This window comes from Lynx canadensis, chromosome C1, assembly GCF_007474595.2.
Source record: "Lynx canadensis isolate LIC74 chromosome C1, mLynCan4.pri.v2, whole genome shotgun sequence".
Classification (NCBI taxonomy): Eukaryota; Metazoa; Chordata; class Mammalia; order Carnivora; family Felidae; genus Lynx; species Lynx canadensis.
The window spans coordinates 4152349-4169790 of NC_044310.1; the positions used below are offsets into that span (position 1 = coordinate 4152349).

At 60.1% G+C, this 17442-nt stretch overlaps 2 protein-coding genes across 4 annotated transcripts; both read left to right on the forward strand.

Annotated features, from left to right (window-relative positions):
* Positions 1-566: 566 nt before the first annotated feature.
* On the forward strand, positions 567-9275 carry TAS1R1 (taste 1 receptor member 1). The gene is made up of 6 exons (XM_030324981.1): positions 567-1083; positions 2883-3189; positions 5547-6308; positions 6703-6915; positions 7227-7347; positions 8344-9275. The coding sequence occupies exons 1-6, from the start codon at positions 893-895 to the stop codon at positions 9273-9275; spliced, it is 2526 nt and encodes an 841-aa protein (XP_030180841.1). The 5' UTR covers positions 567-892.
* Positions 9276-9797: 522 nt separating this feature from the next.
* ZBTB48 (zinc finger and BTB domain containing 48) lies at positions 9798-17294 on the forward strand. Of its 3 annotated transcripts, none has more exons than XM_030324984.1 (11): positions 9798-9935; positions 10488-11184; positions 11662-11903; positions 13934-14045; positions 14649-14741; positions 15129-15215; positions 15368-15522; positions 15961-16097; positions 16169-16333; positions 16724-16812; positions 16899-17294. In XM_030324984.1, the coding sequence occupies exons 2-11, from the start codon at positions 10495-10497 to the stop codon at positions 17193-17195; spliced, it is 2067 nt and encodes a 688-aa protein (XP_030180844.1). In that variant the 5' UTR covers positions 9798-9935; positions 10488-10494; the 3' UTR covers positions 17196-17294. The 3 variants fall into 3 exon arrangements, with proteins under 3 accessions (XP_030180844.1, XP_030180845.1, XP_030180846.1); XM_030324985.1 differs by having other exon boundaries at positions 10492-11184; XM_030324986.1 differs by having other exon boundaries at positions 9799-9868.
* The last annotated feature ends 148 nt before the right edge of the window (positions 17295-17442 follow it).

Genomic DNA, 17442 nt, shown 5'->3' on the forward strand with positions numbered 1-17442 from the left:
AGTAGAGGCCGGGGGCGGGGGGGGCGGGGGGGGGGGGGGGGGGGGGGCGCCCTCTGCCGGCCGTCCGCGGCAGCGCACGTGGGCTCCCGCAGGCCTCCCGGGGGCTCCTGCCGGCCTGGAGCGGCAGGGGCGGCAGCGTAGGTCACACCCCGTGGGGCCGTCCCACCGAGGGCCCTATTTACATTATGCAAAAGCCCCACCCCGGCCAGATACCCCACTCGGAGTCCAGGGCCACATCTCCGGAAATCCACTTGGAATTGTTGTTTTTTTTTTTTCTGGCAGAAAAAGAGCCAGGATTGGCAGTTTAAACAAAACCAGTCTATTTGCATACCGTGTTTGCATGCAGTTGTCTTTGGGCTGAAGGGGGACACCCTGGAAAAGAAGGCGAACCCAGGATGATTCACCCAAAATTTCAGTGTCAGAAAACTGAGGACTGGGAGGAGGTCAACTTAAAGTCAGTCTCATTTGGTAAACTGAGGCCCAGGTAAAAAGTTCTAAAACCCACAGCTCCCTCCACATTCTGTCCCCCAGAGAAGCAGTGTCCCTGCCTTCCTCTGACCCCTACCCCTCAAGACGCCTGGGCTCCCTTTCTGAGCCAGCTGAAGCCGCAGGCACCAGAGCGAGAGCAGAACCCACAACCATCCAGAGGGAGGGGCAGCGGCCGCCACCTGGTTTGCACCTGTGCCTTCACCCTGCCCGGTTCCTGAGTAGGACCGCAGGCCCGGAAGGCCAAGGCAAACAGCCGGGTTCCTACGACTGGGTTCCAGCCCCACCCCTGGCACAGGCGTGAAGTTGGGAAGCATCTGGGCAGCCGCTGTCTATTCTATTTAAACAGCTGAGCTGGTCAGAGGGTGCTGGCTGGCCATGCCAGGCACAGGACGGACTGGCCAGCATGTCACTCCCGGCGGCTCACCTGGTCGGCCTGCAGCTCTCCCTCTCCTGCTGCTGGGCTCTCAGCTGCCACAGCACAGAGACGTCTGCCGACTTCAGCCTCCCTGGGGATTACCTCCTCGCAGGTCTGTTCCCTCTGCACTCTGACTGTCCGGGCGTGAGGCACCGGCCCACGGTGACCCTCTGTGACAGGTGAGTGAGGGGTCCTGTGCCTCTAGGACCTCTGCCCATCCTCTGTCCTCCTCAGTGAGGATCTTGCCCTTTCTGCCTCCCGAGCCGCCTCCCATCCCTCCCCATCCTATGGTCACCACCTTCAAGCCTTGGCTGGACCTTCCCTGGCACTTCTGCCCAGGTTCTGCTTTGTAATACGTGATTTTGTCCTGGCTGTTCGAGTGCTTTGTATTATAATCCCATTCCGGTCATTTCCGGGCTTTGGGACGTAAATAGGCAGTTAGGTTTTCCCCTGCTTTCGTGTCCTCCCCACTCCTCTCCAGGTTCAAACTCCTGTGTCTCCCCGATGGCAAGTGAGGAGGAGAGGGAAGGCACTGGGAGCATATGCTTTGGGAACCTAGCAAAGATACCTGAGATTGGTGCCTCGCCTTTGGGAAGTTGACAGCCTAATAGAGAAAAATATGTTTCCCTCCTAAAGAAGATAGTTATTTGCCATCTGTGCAAGTCACAGGCTTGGGAGGCTCGAGGACGCGTTGGGACTCAGTGGCAGGATGCCTTAAACGTGACGCACATCTGACAGTCACCTCTACCCTCAAGACGCCTGGGCTCCCTTTCTGAGCCAGCTGAAGCCGCAGGCACCAGAGCGAGAGCAGAACCCACAACCATCCAGAGGGAGGGGCAGCGGCCGCCACCTGGTTTGCACCTGTGCCTTCACCCTGCCCGGTTCCTGAGTAGGACCGCAGGCCCGGAAGGCCAAGGCAAACAGCCAGGGTTCGAGGAAGAAGGTTCTGGAGAGTCTGGCGCATGAGGACTGGCCCAAAGAGCTACAGATAGGAGCCCAGGTAGAGGAGACCTGGGGAAGAGGAGACACACGGATGTCCGCTTCTGAAGGTGTCACCGTGGGAGGCAATGAGCACCCTCTGAGGGACTCATGGACACAAGTGATAGAAATGATAGAAGACCCTTCTAACAAGCAGAAGGGCTGGAAAGTGAAACGTGCTAGCACACTCTTCAAGCAGAGCTGAACCGTGTTCCTGTTGGGATCCAGTCAGCGGCTCCCGAGAGGCACTGAGGAACACAGGCCCTCACCACGTTCACAAGTGTCCTGATGAGAGAGATGCTAGGTAAACGAGGTTCGACAGGTGTGTGGTTAATTTTATACATCAACCTGGCTAGGGTATGGTGCCCAGTTGTTTGGCCAAACACCAGTCTAGATGGGGCTGTGAAGGTTAACATTTAAACCAACAGGGTGAGTAAAGCAGATCGCTTTCCATTGTGTGGGTGGGCCTCATCCAATCAGTTGAAGACCTTAAAAGAAAAGATTGAGGTCCCCCCAAAAAGGAAGAAATTCTGCCTTCGAACTCAACACTGCAGCTTTGACCACTGAGGGCATTTCCAGCCTGCCCTGCAAACGCCAGACCTGCCAGCCCCACAATCATGTGAACCAATTCCTTAAAATAAACTTCTCTTTCTCTCTCTCTATCCAACTGGTTCTGTTTCTCTGCAGAACCCTGACTCACGCAGCAGGTTTCCCTGCTACAGGACTTCATCAGCCTTTCAACACTAATATGCTCATCCAGGGAGGAATGGTTTGTGGTTTCTCCAAGTTGTAACCACCCCTCCTCACCCCCCCCCCACCCACCCAAAGGCCTGTTAACACAGCTGAGTGTATGGTACAGGGCCCACAGTGAGGTCATGGTGGTAGGGGACGGGACAGATGCCCTCAGAGTTTCCTTTCTACACTTCCCCCCACCCCCGACGCCAAGAGGGTCTCGGCAAGGCCTTGCCCTTCTGGGCTCTCAGCTTGGCTTTCTCTACAGGCCCGACAGCTTCAACGGTCACGGCTACCACCTCTTCCAGGCCATGCGGTTTGGCATCGAGGAGATAAACAACTCCACGGCCCTCCTGCCGAACGTCACCCTGGGATACCAGCTGTACGACGTGTGCTCGGAGTCGGCCAACGTGTATGCCACACTAAACGTGCTCTCCCTGCTGGGGACACATCACATAGAGATCCGAGCAGACCCTTCCCACTATTCGCCTGCCGCCCTGGCTGTCATTGGGCCTGACACCACCAACCACGCAGCCACCACTGCAGCCCTGCTGAGCCCCTTCCTGGTGCCCCTGGTGAGCTGGAGCCCGGGGGCCTGTCCATCTCCCCTGCCGGCAGGTCCAGCGTGGGCTGGGGGGTGGGGGGGTGGGCAAGAGCTGCCATGCCCACTCTGGCCCCCCGGGTCTCCTGGGTGGTCACGTTGCAGGGGGCCCTGCCCCCTTCACAGTCCCCGCCCCAGCATCCCTTCCTCCCCAAGTGCTGCATCCAGACCTCCCTGCCTCAATGTCCTGAGAAAAACCGTCTCCTTTGAAACTGCTGCCCTTTGCTCTGCCCCCTCCATTCCATCTCCTCTGTGAAGAATGGAACACCCTTTGCTTCCCACCTCACACACTTGTCCACTTCTCCCCGCCCTCCTCCTTCCGGTCTTCCTTCCCTCCCTCCCAGCTCAGGCTCAGAGGTGTGGTCCCCCTCCCCCTCCAATGCTGTCCTCCTGGGCCTCACCCTCTCCTCTGCTGGTAGGCCCGTCCTAGGCTTCCTCCTCCGCCTATAAGCTGGCTTTACCCCTCTCCGTCTTCCAGGCACCTGTGCTCTTAGCGCTGCCCGCTCTCTGAACCTCGTTCCGTGGAAACTTGTGCGCTGAGCTCTCTCTTCTTGTTTGCTTCTCCCTCTCATCACTTGCTTCCCGGGCCCCTGCCCTGACTGCTGCACCACCACTCCTGCTCTTGTGATCTCCAGGGCTTTCTAGAGCTCCAGGTCCAGCAAATGCTCTTCAGCCCTTCTTTGCTTGACATGACGACTTTGTGACAAATTTGACCAGTCCTTCAGTGACGCTCTTGCCTCGGCATTTATGACCTGCCCCCTCCCTCTCACTTGTGGCACCTCCTTCTCCTCCTCCTCCTTCTCAGTCTCCTTTGGAGAATCTCCTCCCCACCTCTTCTGAAAAAGTGGATGATTCCCAGAGTGCAGGACCGCTCCCTTTCCCAGGCAGGTGCTGGGAGCAAACAACTTTCCCTACTCTTCAAGATTCTTCTGGCTGGTCTAAAGATTGAGTTGATGTGACACACATGAACAGGAGAAAGTCAAAATCACGTACGTACATGGAATCGACATAAACACGAGAGGTTCAAAGACAGGCAAAGTGAGGCTTATCTGCTATCCTGAACTATGGAGAAGTGGGTAGGGGTCAGACTTCAAAGGAAAGGAAGACAATTCATAGGAGAAGAGAGAGTGAATGTGTATTACACAACGTTTGCTGGGCCATCCAGAAACAATGGGACATGGAGAGGAATTTTAACAAATCGGACTTGGCTAGGTTCCCCCCACCCCCACCCCTGCTTACCTCGCCCAGTTCCTATTGTGATGTAATTCTCTATGGTGAAGCTCCTGAACCTGGGGCAGCTTAGCTCTCTAAATTCTTTTGGGCAGTTAGGGGAAAGGACAAAGTTTCCCCCTGGGTCTTTTGCACCTTAATGATTTTCAGCTGGAAATTAAGCCACACGCCCAGGTGGCAGATCTCGGGGCGGTTCATTCAGAACCTCTCCACAGGCCGTGGCCCCACGGCTCCCTCGCCCTTCCCTAGCTTCTGCCCTGAGTTCTGAGCACTGAGCCTCATTTCTGGCTGCTCTCCCGGGGTCTCCACTTCATGCATCCAGCGGGCCCCCCAGCTGAACCGACCTCCCTATACGACTCGAGCCTCTCTGCTTCCTGCCCCCTTGCCTTAAGAGTGACCGCCTCCACTCAAGCCAGGAACCCGGTGGGCCACCTACATTCCTCCTTCCCCCACCCCCACAGTTAGCCCACCACCACGGCCTCTGCTTTTACCTTCTGTGAGCGGCCGGGCCCATCCCTCTTCTCCGTCACCGCTGCCACGGCTCAAACTCAGGCTGCCAAGCTGTCTCTTCGGGATGACTCCAGCAGTCTCCTAGGAGGAGTTCTTCCTGACTCTGGTCTTGAGCCTTTTCTAACACATTCTTCACTGAAATCAGATACACCCCTGAAACACAAGCCTGGGCAGATTACCTCTCTGCCTAGACATTTAAGGGGCTCCCCAGGGCCTGCAGATAAAGACCAAGTATCTTAGCTACCTTAGTGCCAGGAGTAAGGCCTCCTGCCCTGACCAGACACGCCTACTTTTGTGCTCCTTCTTCCGGCCTCCAACCTCCTGGGTCAGTTCTCTCACCGGGTGTAGCTTTTGTTCTCTTCCCCTTCTTCTCCCACAAACCTCCCCCTGGGTTTCTGCCTCTTCTTTAGATGTAGCTGGTCGGCCTGCAAGTCCACCAGAGCTCTCCTTGAGAGCCAGGGCTGGGACCATGTCTCCCTCCTCCTCGGGTCCCCGCGCCCAGCACAGGGCCGGCACTTGGAGGCCCTGAGTTGAGGCCAAGGCCACGGAGGTCGCTGAACTGAACCCCCCCGCCCCGGCCCCCCTCCGCAGATCAGCTACGAGGCCAGCAGCGTGACGCTCGGAGTGAAGCGGCATTACCCCTCGTTTCTGCGCACCATCCCCAGCGACAAGCACCAGGTGGAGACCATGGTGCTGCTGCTGCAGAGCTTCGGGTGGGTCTGGATCTCGGTGGTCGGCAGCGACGGCGACTACGGGCAGCTGGGGGTGCAGGCGCTGGAGGAGCGGGCCGCCCAGCAGGGCATCTGCGTTGCCTTCAAGGACATCATCCCCTTCTCTGCCCGGCCGGGCGACGAGAGGATGCAGGGCATCGTGCACCACCTGGCCCGAGCGAGGACCACCGTTGTGGTCGTATTCTCCAGCAGACAGCTGGCCAGGGTGTTCTTTGAGTCCGTGGTGCTGGCCAACCTGACTGCCAAGGTGTGGATCGCCTCAGAAGACTGGGCCATCTCTAGACACATCAGCAATGTGCCCGGGATCCAGGGCATTGGCACGGTGCTGGGCGTGGCCATCCAGCAGAGGCTTGTCCCTGGCCTGAAGGAGTTTGAAGAGGCCTATGTCCAGGCAGATAAGGGGGCCCCTGGGCCTTGCTCCAGGACCTCCGAGTGCAGCAGCAACCAGCTCTGTAGAGAGTGTCGGGCTTTCACGGCAGAGCAGATGCCCACGCTCGGGGCATTCTCCATGAGCTCTGCTTATAACGCCTACCGGGCAGTCTACGCAGTGGCCCATGGCCTCCACCGGCTCCTGGGCTGTGCCTCTGGAGCCTGTTCCAGGGACCGAGTCTACCCCTGGCAGGTAAGGTAGCCCAGACCCCGGCACCCTGGAACGGGGTGCTTTCCTAAGGCAAACAGAGTGATCCGTCTCTGGCCAACTGAGTGCCGGGGGTGGGGGACAAAGGCCACCCATCAGAAGGCTTCACTTCTCTGACCTCGGCCCCTCCCACCACCGTGCTCCAGACCCAGGACTAAAAATCTCTGGAAAGGGGGCCTTCTTAGAAGCTTCCTCTCACTCAGGAGGCCAGTTGGGAGGGTCGAGGGGCTTCCTCGGAAGGGAGGGGGCTCTGAATTTCCAGACAGACCGAAGCCACCCAAATGGAAGCATCTGCTTCCTGAGCCTTCCGGGTCTGGGAGGGTTGAGGAGGAGCAGCCTGCGTCATCTGTGGCTGCTCCATGATCCCCGTGTGTCTCAGCTTCTGGAGCAGATCCGCAAGGTGAATTTCCTCCTACACAAGGACACCGTGAGGTTTAATGACAACGGGGACGCTCTCAGTGGCTACGACATAATCGCCTGGGACTGGAGTGGCCCCAAGTGGAACTTCAGGGTCATTGGCTCCTCCATGTGGCCTCCAGTTCAGCTGGACATAAATAAAACCAAAATCCGGTGGCACGGGAAGGACAACCAGGTAATGGAGCCGTGGTCACTCACCAAGTCACCGCCTTACGGGCGGCCTGGAGCCTGAAGTCACTGTCGACACAGCTCACACGGAGCAGGAGGGGGCCCCGGGTGCCAGGCCAACGTGGCTCTATCCAGCCCTGCCAGGGAAGCCCCACAGACCGCACACAGATGGCCGGCTGCAGCTGGTATACACAACCAGGGGCTGTGCCCTGGGAGTGAGCCGTGAAGGCAGATGCACGGAGATTCCCATTCGCCATGTGAGCATCCCTTGACGTGGGCCACTCCATGTGGTTCCAGAACACCTGTGGCTTCTTGCAGGTGCCAAAGTCTGTGTGCTCCAGCGACTGCCTCGAAGGGCACCAGCGAGTGATTTCGGGTTTCTACCACTGTTGCTTTGAGTGTGTGCCCTGTGAGGCCGGGAGCTTCCTCAACAAGAGCGGTGAGTGTCCAAATGAGTGGGAGAATGACTGGGCACTCCCAGGGTCTGTATGGCAGATGAGGGGATCTCCCTTGGGCCACGCATGTGCAGAACCAGAGACTTGCTCCCTCTGTTGCCAGTTGAGGTACAGGTTGTAGAATATTTGCCACCAGACTGAGTTCTGATGAAGCAGAAACCAACAACCAGCTGAAATCCTCAGGTCCCCTATGTCTTTTACTAGAGGGCTCCTGATGCAATCCCTGCAGATGCAATCTTATCCTAAATCCAACCTTTTTATGCGAACAGATGTAGTTATGTTCCCTTGTCCCCTCCCATGCTGTCTGTGTGAAGTCCCTTCCGTTGCCCCTGCCAAAGACAGCCAGCACCTTGGACAGCTTGGCCTTGATGCAGATACTATTGTATCCGCAGACAAGAAACATAGCATACTCCACCCAGAGATGATGCAAGGTCAAGATCAGAGAGCAAACTCAGGTAGCGAAGGGCTCAGCCCAGAGCTGGACTCTGTGAGCCACGTTCTTTCCTTTTACTATCTCTGTGGGCGTGAGAACACATCTCTTCTGTTCTCAGAGAGTCAGAGAAACCACAGAATGGCAGCACAGATAGGGGGCTTTGGGTAATGGAAGTGCTGGGGAGATGAAAATGCCCTTCCTTTGGGGCTGGTTGCTCCTATTGGATCATAGCCTCACTGGCATGTGGGCAGAGCTACCAGAGTAAGGCCCTCTCTAAGGATCTCTTGGTTTGCAAGCCCCTTCTGGGATCATAAGCCATACAGAACCTACCCAAGAGTCTCCAGAATCTGCAATTAACACAGGCATCTGGAGGAAACACTTGGCCGCGGGGCCCCACTCAGGGCTACCCCCTATCTCGCTGTGTGCAGTAGGAGCCCGGCTTCTGTGGTACAGCGCTCCCAGCACCTTGCAGGCCTACATGGCTTCCCTTCCTCATTCCTGCTCTGCTCATCTAGCTCTCAGGAGCCCCCTCCCCCTTTTCTTCCAGACCTCCACAGCTGCCAGCCTTGTGGGAAAGAAGAGTGGGCACCTGCGGGAAGCGAAACCTGCTTTCCACGCACCGTGGTGTTTTTGACTTGGCACGAGACCATCTCTTGGGTGCTGCTGGCAGCTAATACGTTGCTGCTGCTGCTGGTGACTGGGACTGCTGGCCTGTTTGCCTGGCACTTAGACACCCCTGTGGTGAAGTCTGCTGGGGGCCGACTGTGCTTCTTCATGCTGGGCTCCCTGGCAGGGGGCAGCTGTGGGCTCTATGGCTTTTTTGGGGAGCCCACGCTGCCCACATGCTTGTTGCGCCAAAGCCTCCTTGCCCTGGGTTTTGCCATCTTCCTGTCCTGCCTGACCATCCGCTCCTTCCAACTGGTCTTCATCTTCAAGTTTTCTGCCAAGGTACCCACCTTCTACCGTGCCTGGGTCCAAAACCACGGTCCTGGCCTATTTGTGGTGATCAGCTCAATGGCCCAGCTGCTCATCTGTCTAACTTGGCTGGCGGTGTGGACCCCACTGCCCACCAGGGACTACCAGCGCTTCCCTCAGCTGGTGGTGCTTGATTGCACAGAGGCCAACTCACCGGGCTTCATGTTGGCTTTCGCCTACAATGGCCTCCTGTCCGTCAGCGCCTTTGCCTGCAGCTACCTGGGCAAGGACCTGCCAGAGAACTACAACGAGGCCAAATGTGTCACTTTTAGTCTGCTGCTCAACTTCGTGTCCTGGATTGCCTTCTTCACCACGGCCAGCGTCTACCAGGGCAAGTACTTGCCCGCGGTCAACGTGCTGGCGGCGCTGAGCAGCCTGAGTGGCGGCTTCGGCGGTTATTTCCTCCCCAAGTGCTACGTGATCCTGTGCCGCCCAGATCTCAACAGCACAGAGCACTTCCAGGCCTCCATCCAGGAGTACACGAGGCGCTGCGGCTCCACCTGACCAGTGGGGCGGGCAGGGCCTAGCCGGGGAGGTGGGGGGTGGGGGGTGAAGGGGTAGAAGGTGGGGTAGGGGCGCCTCCCCTGCCCTGAGGGTCGAAGGTCGAGCGAGGCGAGCGGGCCCCGCGCCCTCCGGGAGGCCTTTTGGACTCCTGTCTTGGCTCGGGTAGTGTACGCTCACGGGAGTCCAGTCCAGGCTCCGAGCTGCCAATAAAGCGGTGAAACATGCGTCCTGGCTGCTCTAGCTGTCTGAAGCGAGGGTGGGGCGCTGCCTCCTCAACTGCGGACGCCGCGGGAGCCGACCGCAGCCGGAACCCCGGCACTCGGCCCCAGCCCCGAGGGCGCAGCTTGACGTTGCTAAGCAACTCGGGGACGTCAGCCCTGGCAGAGCGATCTGGGCCAAGCCCCCTCTCCCCATACCATTGGCCGTTCTCTGCCTGGTCCCGCCCCAGGGGCGGAGCTAGAAACCCTGTACCTCCTGGTTTCCCAGCGCGTCCGGCGCTCCCTGACGTCACGTCCGGCGGCGGCGGCGGCGGCGGCGGCGGCGACGGCGGCGTCTCCGTACGGTCGGCCGGGCACGTACCGCCCGGGCAGTTGGTCAGTGGGGCTCTGGAGGCGACGAGGTCCGGGGTCTGTGGGGCCGTCGCAGGGAGGACAGGCCCGGGTGAGGAGTTCGGAGGCAGCAGGGTGTGGGAGGGAAGGGCTGCGGGCCGCCGTGGCCGCCAACTGGAGTGTGACTGCGACCGCCTTCCGCCCGGCCGCCCCGGACGTGTGGGCACGGCGTGGGTTCTGCTCACCTGTCCGCACCCGCAGCTTCCCTGCCACGGGTCCCCTCGCTCTGCCAGGCCGATCAGTTCGCTCTGATTCTCCGTCTCTTCCCCCCACACTGATTCCTTCCACCCGCACCTCTTCACGACCCTGTCCTGTTCTCCGCCAAGCCATGCTTCCGTCCCCAACCTAGTCCGTCTGTGCCCCCGCCACACACTGTCTCTGGCCCACCCAGTATGGCCTGCTCACCTGGCTCCCACTCCCAGGGAGGTGTTCAGTCCATTCCTGTCTGAGCTGACTTCCTCTAACGTTGACCTAAGCCCTCGTTGAGATAAACATGACCGAGTACCGTCCACCTCCCCTTTTGTTCTCCCCAGTCCAGGGGCTTCCCCTTGCTACTCCTGGGTTGGGCTTGCCAGGATGTCACTTCTACCTTCCTCTCCTCCAGACAGACCATGGACGGCTCCTTCATCCAGCACAGTGTGAGGGTTCTGCAGGAGCTCAACAAGCAGCGAGAGAAGGGCCAGTACTGCGATGCCACCCTGGACGTGGGAGGCCTGGTGTTCAAGGCACACTGGAGTGTCCTTGCCTGCTGCAGCCACTTCTTCCAGAGCCTCTATGGGGATGGCTCAGGGGGCAGTGTTGTCCTCCCTGCCGGCTTTGCTGAGATCTTTGGTCTCCTGTTGGACTTTTTCTATACTGGTCACCTTGCTCTCACCTCCGGAAACCGGGACCAGGTGCTTTTGGCAGCAAGGGAGTTGCGAGTGCCAGAGGCTGTGGAGCTTTGCCAGAGTTTCAAGCCCAAAACCTCAGTGGGGCAGGCATCAAGTGGCCAGAGTGGGCTGGGGAAACCTACCCCCCGGAATGTAAACAGCCACCTCAAGGAGCCGGCAGGCTTGGAGGAAGAGGAAGTTTCGAAGACACTGGGTCAAGTCCCCGGAGACCAGGAGATCGGTGGCAGCCACAGCCCCGAAAGGCCCCAGCTTGGTCTCCCGGCCCCGAGTGAGGGCCCCTCCTTCCACCGTGGGAAACTCAAGCAAGCCTTGAAGCTTTGTCCCCCAGAAGACAAGGAGCCTGAGGATTGCAAGGCACCTCCAAGACCCTTTGAGGCTGAAGGTGTCCAGCTGCAGGGCGGGAATAATGAGGTACTGTGCCCAGGGTGCTGGGAATGGGGAGGTAGGAGTTGGGGGTGGTGGTGGAGACACTGACACTTTTCTGGGATAGTCTGGACCCCAAGACAGAATCTTTGTTAGGTGGGGCTGGAATAGGTTTCCTCCAAACGTAGGAATCTGGCTCCATCCTGCAGCCTCCGGCTAACCTTCCTGTGAGTCACAGCTGTCCAGGGTTGGCAGCTTCTTGGGGTTGGGTAGCTGGCTTCAGGGTTACAGGTGTTTCCCCAGGGTAGTGAAGTCCAACCAAACTTCCAGTTCACCACAGAGTCACTGCCCTCCAAATCCAAGATTCCGAGGAGGCCTGCCCTAGGACCTTGATGGGAACAGTCACCGATAAAGGGAGTCATCTTGGGATGGAACTGGAATGAGCCGACTGCCCTGTAGATCTGCCCCCAGAACTCCTAATGGTTCATTTGGTGACCTTGCCTCCTGCTGCCTTTTCTGCTCTAGTGGGAAGTGGTGGTTCAAGTTGAGGACGACGGGGATGGTGATTATGTTTCTGAGAGTGAGGCCTTGCCAACCAGGAGGAAATCAAACATGATCAGAAAGCCCTGTGCAGCAGAGCCAGCCCTGAGCACAGGTTCCCTGGCAGCCGAGCCGGCTGAGAGCAGAAAAGGTACAGCGGTGCCGGTTGAATGCCCCACATGTCATAAAAAGTTCCTCAGCAAATATTATCTAAAAGTCCACAACAGGTAAACGTTCTGTTTCTCTATTTTTTTTTTTCTTTTCCTGTCTGCTATTCCCTTGTTGGGGGAGGGGGCCTGCACTCCCTACTTCTGGGCCACGTGGGGGCTGAGGGCTTTGTCTCACACTCGTAGTGCCCGATGTTGACGTGCCTCTCATCATCAGGGAGTGAGAATCTAGTGGTGGAACAGATTCTTTCTTCGTCTGTCTCTTACTCTGAGCTTCTGGAGTGGGTCTGTAGACACCTTGTCAATAAGTTCCACCCACTGTGGACCTTGACCGCTAGCTGCCTTTTGCCAAGGGGATGAGAGAAACCCATGGCTCTGTGCTGTGGCTGAGGCGCCACCTTAGGTATTTCTGAAGCCCAGCAAGGTGGGCTTTGGGCCAAGGTGTCAGTCTTTAGGGTCGGTGCCTCCTGTGATTCTGGGGGAAACGTTAGCCCCATGGTGTCAGTGGAGCCTAAGGGACTATTTGTTTAAAACCGCATTGTCCGAAAAGGTAACCAGGTGCCGTATGAAGCTACGTTAACTTAAAATAAAAGTACAGTTGGCTTTTCAGATTAGTAGTCACGTTGTAAGTGCTCGGTAGTCACCCGTGGGCCCCGGCAGCTGACTCGGCACAGACAGGACACTTCCCCGGTTACAGAGAGTTCTCTTAACAGTGCCGCTCCAGGTCTCTGCAAGGTCTCCGGGGGTGGCAGCCAGGTGACATGCCTTCCAGTCCTGCCACTTCATAGTCCAAGATGTCACCAGTCTGATTTCTTGCCAGGCCAGGTTGGGCCACACACGTGTTCTCAGTGCGACGCTCTGGGAAGCTAGTAGTGACGGGAGCTGGGGGATGCCTGTTTGCTCGCTTTGCTGTGAGGCACCTGCGGCCAGTGGGGTCTGGGGAAGACCCGTGTGGGAGGCACCCTGGAGTGACCCACGTCAGCCTGGATGCTCCCCCAGCAGAAGACTCCGGTGCAGGCCGCTGGACTGGCCTTGAGAACTGCGAGGGGATAGTGCCCTCGTGAGGTCATTGGGATGGGGACAAGGACAGTTAATTGAGTGGCGGAGGATGGCCTCTGCGAAGTCGTAAGAGCTCTTCCTGTCTTCTGCTGGGTGGCTGACAAGACTGTTCTGGACGCTTGGTGTACCTTAGCGGATAGAGCAGGGGCCTCGTGGGGCCTTCCTCTCAGCGGGGCAGAGCAGACTGGAACTGACAGCGACTTGACAGGGTGCTGGAAGGTGGGAAGTGCCACGGAAGAAAGGAGGAGAGTCCCACCTAGGGGTGGGGTGGGGTTGCGGTTTTAAAGGAAGGAATTTTGAGCAGACTCCAAGGAGATGAGGACTTCTACCAAGCAGGGCGGAGGGGAGGGGGTTGTGGGTCCAGGAGAGCCAGAGCAGAGAGCTTGGGGTGAGCCAGGGGCCGGTGAGCGTCAGGGAGACCAGACCTGGGGAGCGAAGCCCCGCGGTCAGGGGCAGGCCGGCTAGGCCCCCGGCCTTCTCTCGGTGAAACGGGCACCATCGCGGGGTTGGGAGCAAAGAGGCGATGAGGTCTGACTATATCTGAGGGCGCCTCTGGCCGCTGAATTTCACGTCTGTCGGGAGGCAGGCTTGGCGGGAACCCAGGGGTGGCATGGCTGCGCTCGGTGATAGCAGTGGAGGTGAGGTGAAGTGCTCAGATTCTGGCTACGGTTTTGAAGGTAGAGCCCGCAGAACTTCCAGGCAGACCGGGTGGTTTCTCTAGGAAGTCAGGACCCAGGGATCATTTCTGTCTTTGCAGAGATGCTAGCCAGCTGGGCCTGTGTGGCCCTGCGGTGGCCCCGCTGTAGGGAGCTGTGCGGGCTCCCACAAGAGGAGGGTTTCTGGGTTCCCCCGTGCAGGTGCATCGGCCAGGCCTGAACAAGCCTCGTGGTGAGCCGTGGCCGGCCTCAGGACCACTCTTGCGCTGCACCGTGGAGCACGGCGCTGTCGGTGGGGGAGCCAGAGGGACACCGGGTGAGGGGGAGGCGGGCAGTTACTCAGTCTCCCGCGCCCGCCGTGGCTTTTCCTGGCAGGAAACACACTGGGGAGAAACCCTTTGAATGTCCCAAGTGTGGAAAGTGCTACTTTCGGAAGGAGAACCTCCTGGAGCACGAAGCCCGGAACTGCATGAACCGCTCGGAACAGGTACCTGCGGGCACTGGCCCAGGACTCTGTGGGCAGGGGACGCTGGCCTTCGTCTTCCTGCCATCTGAGAGGGGCCCTCAGGAAGCCGTCTTAGGATTGTAAACTCAAGAGAGCTGGAGTGTCCGCTCCAGCGGATGCCATCGAGTCCGCTTCCTGGTATTACAGGTGGGGATACTGGTCCCGAGGGTGGAAGGGACCGGCCCCAGAGGGACTTTTTGGAAAGCATTTTGAGTTTGCCTGCTTGGGTCCCTGGACTCTGGAGAAGGGGCGCCTTGGTGGGGACGGGCTGCTGCCCCCACCCTGCTGGCCGGCCCACGTGACATGGCCGGCTGAACCCCACCCTCTCCTCCTAGAGGCCTGTCGCCAGTGTGGGGTCTGCGGGTGAGGTCTCCCGGCTCCTGCCCCCAGCCTGTGTGGTGGGTTTGCAGTGCTCAGCCACGGTCAGGGTCAGGGCAGGCAGGTCACGTGTTGCCCTCTCCCACCCTAGCGATCCCCCCCTCGGGCAGACTCCTCCCAGCAGCGAGTGGAAGCCCGGGCAGAGGCTGCCGTCGCAGGCAGAGGCCCCCCCCTGATGCCGGCCCTGCTTGCCCCTCACACTGCCAGGTCTTCACGTGCTCCGTGTGCCAGGAGACCTTCCGCCGGAGGATGGAGCTGCGGGTGCACATGGTGTCCCACACGGGGGAGATGCCCTACAAGGTCAGGCTCGGCCTGTCCCCGGGGCCGTGGGCGGAGGGACAGCCCCTAGATCCCTCTTGCCAAGCCCTGTACGTGGGGTGATGTTAGGCACCTCCCTCTCGCCAGCTGTCAAGACGCCCAGCCTTCTGGACCCATCCAGTGTCCCCTCCCTTCAGGCAGTGCCCCTGGCCCTCTCTGGGTCCTTTTTCTTTCTGTGGAGGGCAGGCTCGGCATCTCCGTGGGCACGGCACGGTGGGGGGGTCCTCTCTGGAGCGTCCTTCACACCAAGGAACCTCCTGTCGTCTCGGGCTGGGCCCTGCCTGTGGGTTGCTGCCCCGATAGCCTAGGGGTGGCCAGGATCCCATTGGTGTGGGTGGCCTCCGAGGTGACCTCCGGCCTGTTTTCCAGTGCTCCTCCTGCTCCCAGCAGTTCATGCAGAAGAAGGACTTGCAGAGCCACCTGATCAAACTCCACGGAGCCCCCAAGCCCCACGCCGTAAGTGCCAGGCTGTGCTGAGAACTGGGAGCTGGCCGTAGAGAGGTGGCCACAGCCCCGTCAGACCCGGCAGACTGTGTGGTTCCTGTCTTGCGGGGGGCCAGGGAACCCCTCCCCGTTCTCAGCCTGGTCTCACTCCCTCTGCCCCACAGTGTCCCACCTGTGCCAAGTGCTTCCTGTCCCGAACAGAACTGCAGCTGCACGAGGCCTTCAAGCACCGAGGGGAGAAACTGTTCGTGTGTGAGGAGTGTGGGCACAGGGCCTCAAGCCGAAACGGCCTGCAGATGCACATCAAGGCCAAGCACAGGTGCGGGCTGGCCGGGCTTCCCCAGGGCCTGGTCTTACTGCCGGCCTGGAGGGTCCAGAAGGCAGCTAGGTGATGCTCTCGTGGGACAGAGCGTTCTCCACCCCGAGTCCGGTGCCTGTAGCCTCTTCGGTGGGGGCACCTGAGGGGGGAGTAGGCTTAGCCAGGCAGAAAGGCTGAAGGAGAGGATCTCAGGGTAACGTGATGGCAGATTCTTAGTTTTGTGGTTCCCGGGATGGCGCCGGTGCCCCTCCTGTCACTGCCCGAGCCCTTGTGCCGCACGGCTGGTCTCGGCCTGCGCCCGGTCCCACGGCTCAGGCGGGTTTGCCTCGGCCTGGCCGGTTTCCCTGGCTCCGGGGCCAGCCGCGCTCCCAGCTGTCGCGGGGTGAAGGGGGCTGCTTCCCGTGGTGATGCTCCTGCCCCGCCCCCTGCCCCGGACAGGAATGAGAGGCCGTACGTGTGTGAGTTCTGCAGCCACGCCTTCACCCAGAAAGCTAATCTCAACATGCACCTGCGTACGCACACGGGCGAGAAGCCCTTCCAGTGCCACCTCTGCGGCAAGACCTTCCGCACCCAAGGTGAGGCAGGCCTGTCCTCTCCCCGTCCCAGGCCGCGGCGCAGCGGCTGAGCCCCCGCCTTGTCCCCACAGCCAGCCTGGACAAGCACAACCGTACTCACACTGGCGAGAGGCCCTTCGGCTGTGAGTTCTGCGAGCAGCGCTTCACCGAGAAGGGGCCCCTGCTGAGGCACGTGGCCAGCCGCCACCAGGAAGGCCGGCCCCACTTCTGCCAGATCTGCGGGAAGACCTTCAAAGGTACCTGGGCCTGCGGGAGGCCCCTGGCGCTCACCCTTCCCCAGGCACGCCCTGCGTGGGGTGGAGGGCGGGCCGTATCCCGCTGACCGGGGCCAGAGAGCGTCCGCGGGGAGAGGTCAGGCGTGGCGGTGGCTGTCGCACGCCCCTTCTTGGTGCCAGTCTTCCTACCAGAGGATCTCTTCTCCCTGTGCGTTAAAGACCGGAGCTTGGAGCTGCGGTGACGGGGCAGGGCGGGAGCCCTGGAGGGTCTCGTGCAGTGGCACCCTCAGGGTGGCATTGGAGCCTGGCAGGGCCCTCGGAGCAGCTGCAGACCCCGGACCGCCCTCATCTGGGCACCGTGGTGCCCACTTCCTGCCTCCCCTCAACACCGGGGTCCCCTCCCTCCCACAGCTGTGGAGCAGCTGCGCGTGCACGTCCGAAGGCACAAGGGCGTCAGGAAGTTCGAATGCACCGAGTGCGGCTACAAGTTCACCCGGCAGGTAGGCCTGGGGCCGGCCGGGGTCCCTCCTCCTGCCCCCCACCCCGGGCCCCTCCCTGCCCAGCCCTGAGTCCCCTCGCCCCCCAGGCCCACCTCCGGAGGCACATGGAGATCCACGACCGGGTGGAGAACTATAACCCGCGGCAGCGCAAACTCCGGAACCTGGTCATTGAGGACGAGAAGATGGTGGTGGTGGCACTTCAGCCACCCGCCGAGCTGGAGGTGGGCTCGGCCGAGGTCATCGTGGCATCCTTGGCGCAGGGCGGCCTGACCTCCCAGCTGCCCAGCCAGAGACTCTGTGCGGAGGAGAGCCTGGTGAGCTCGGGGGTCATGGAGCCCTCGCTCATCATCACGGCAGCCATCCCTGAGGACTGTGACACGTAGCACCCCTGCCACCACAGCCCACTTGGCCCCAGCCCCCAATAAATCACACGGTTTGGGACTCCGTCGTTTCAGCCTATCTGGCGGTCTGTTCCCCAGTAACCTGGTGTCCGGGGTGTGCTGCTTTCCCGTCGAATCTTCTAGGAGAAACGGTGCCTCACCCGGCCATCTCTGCGCCTCAGGGTGCTGCTCGGCCAGCCGCTTCCCCACCTTGTTGGGAGACCTCAGCAGAGGCAGACTCTGGGCGGGT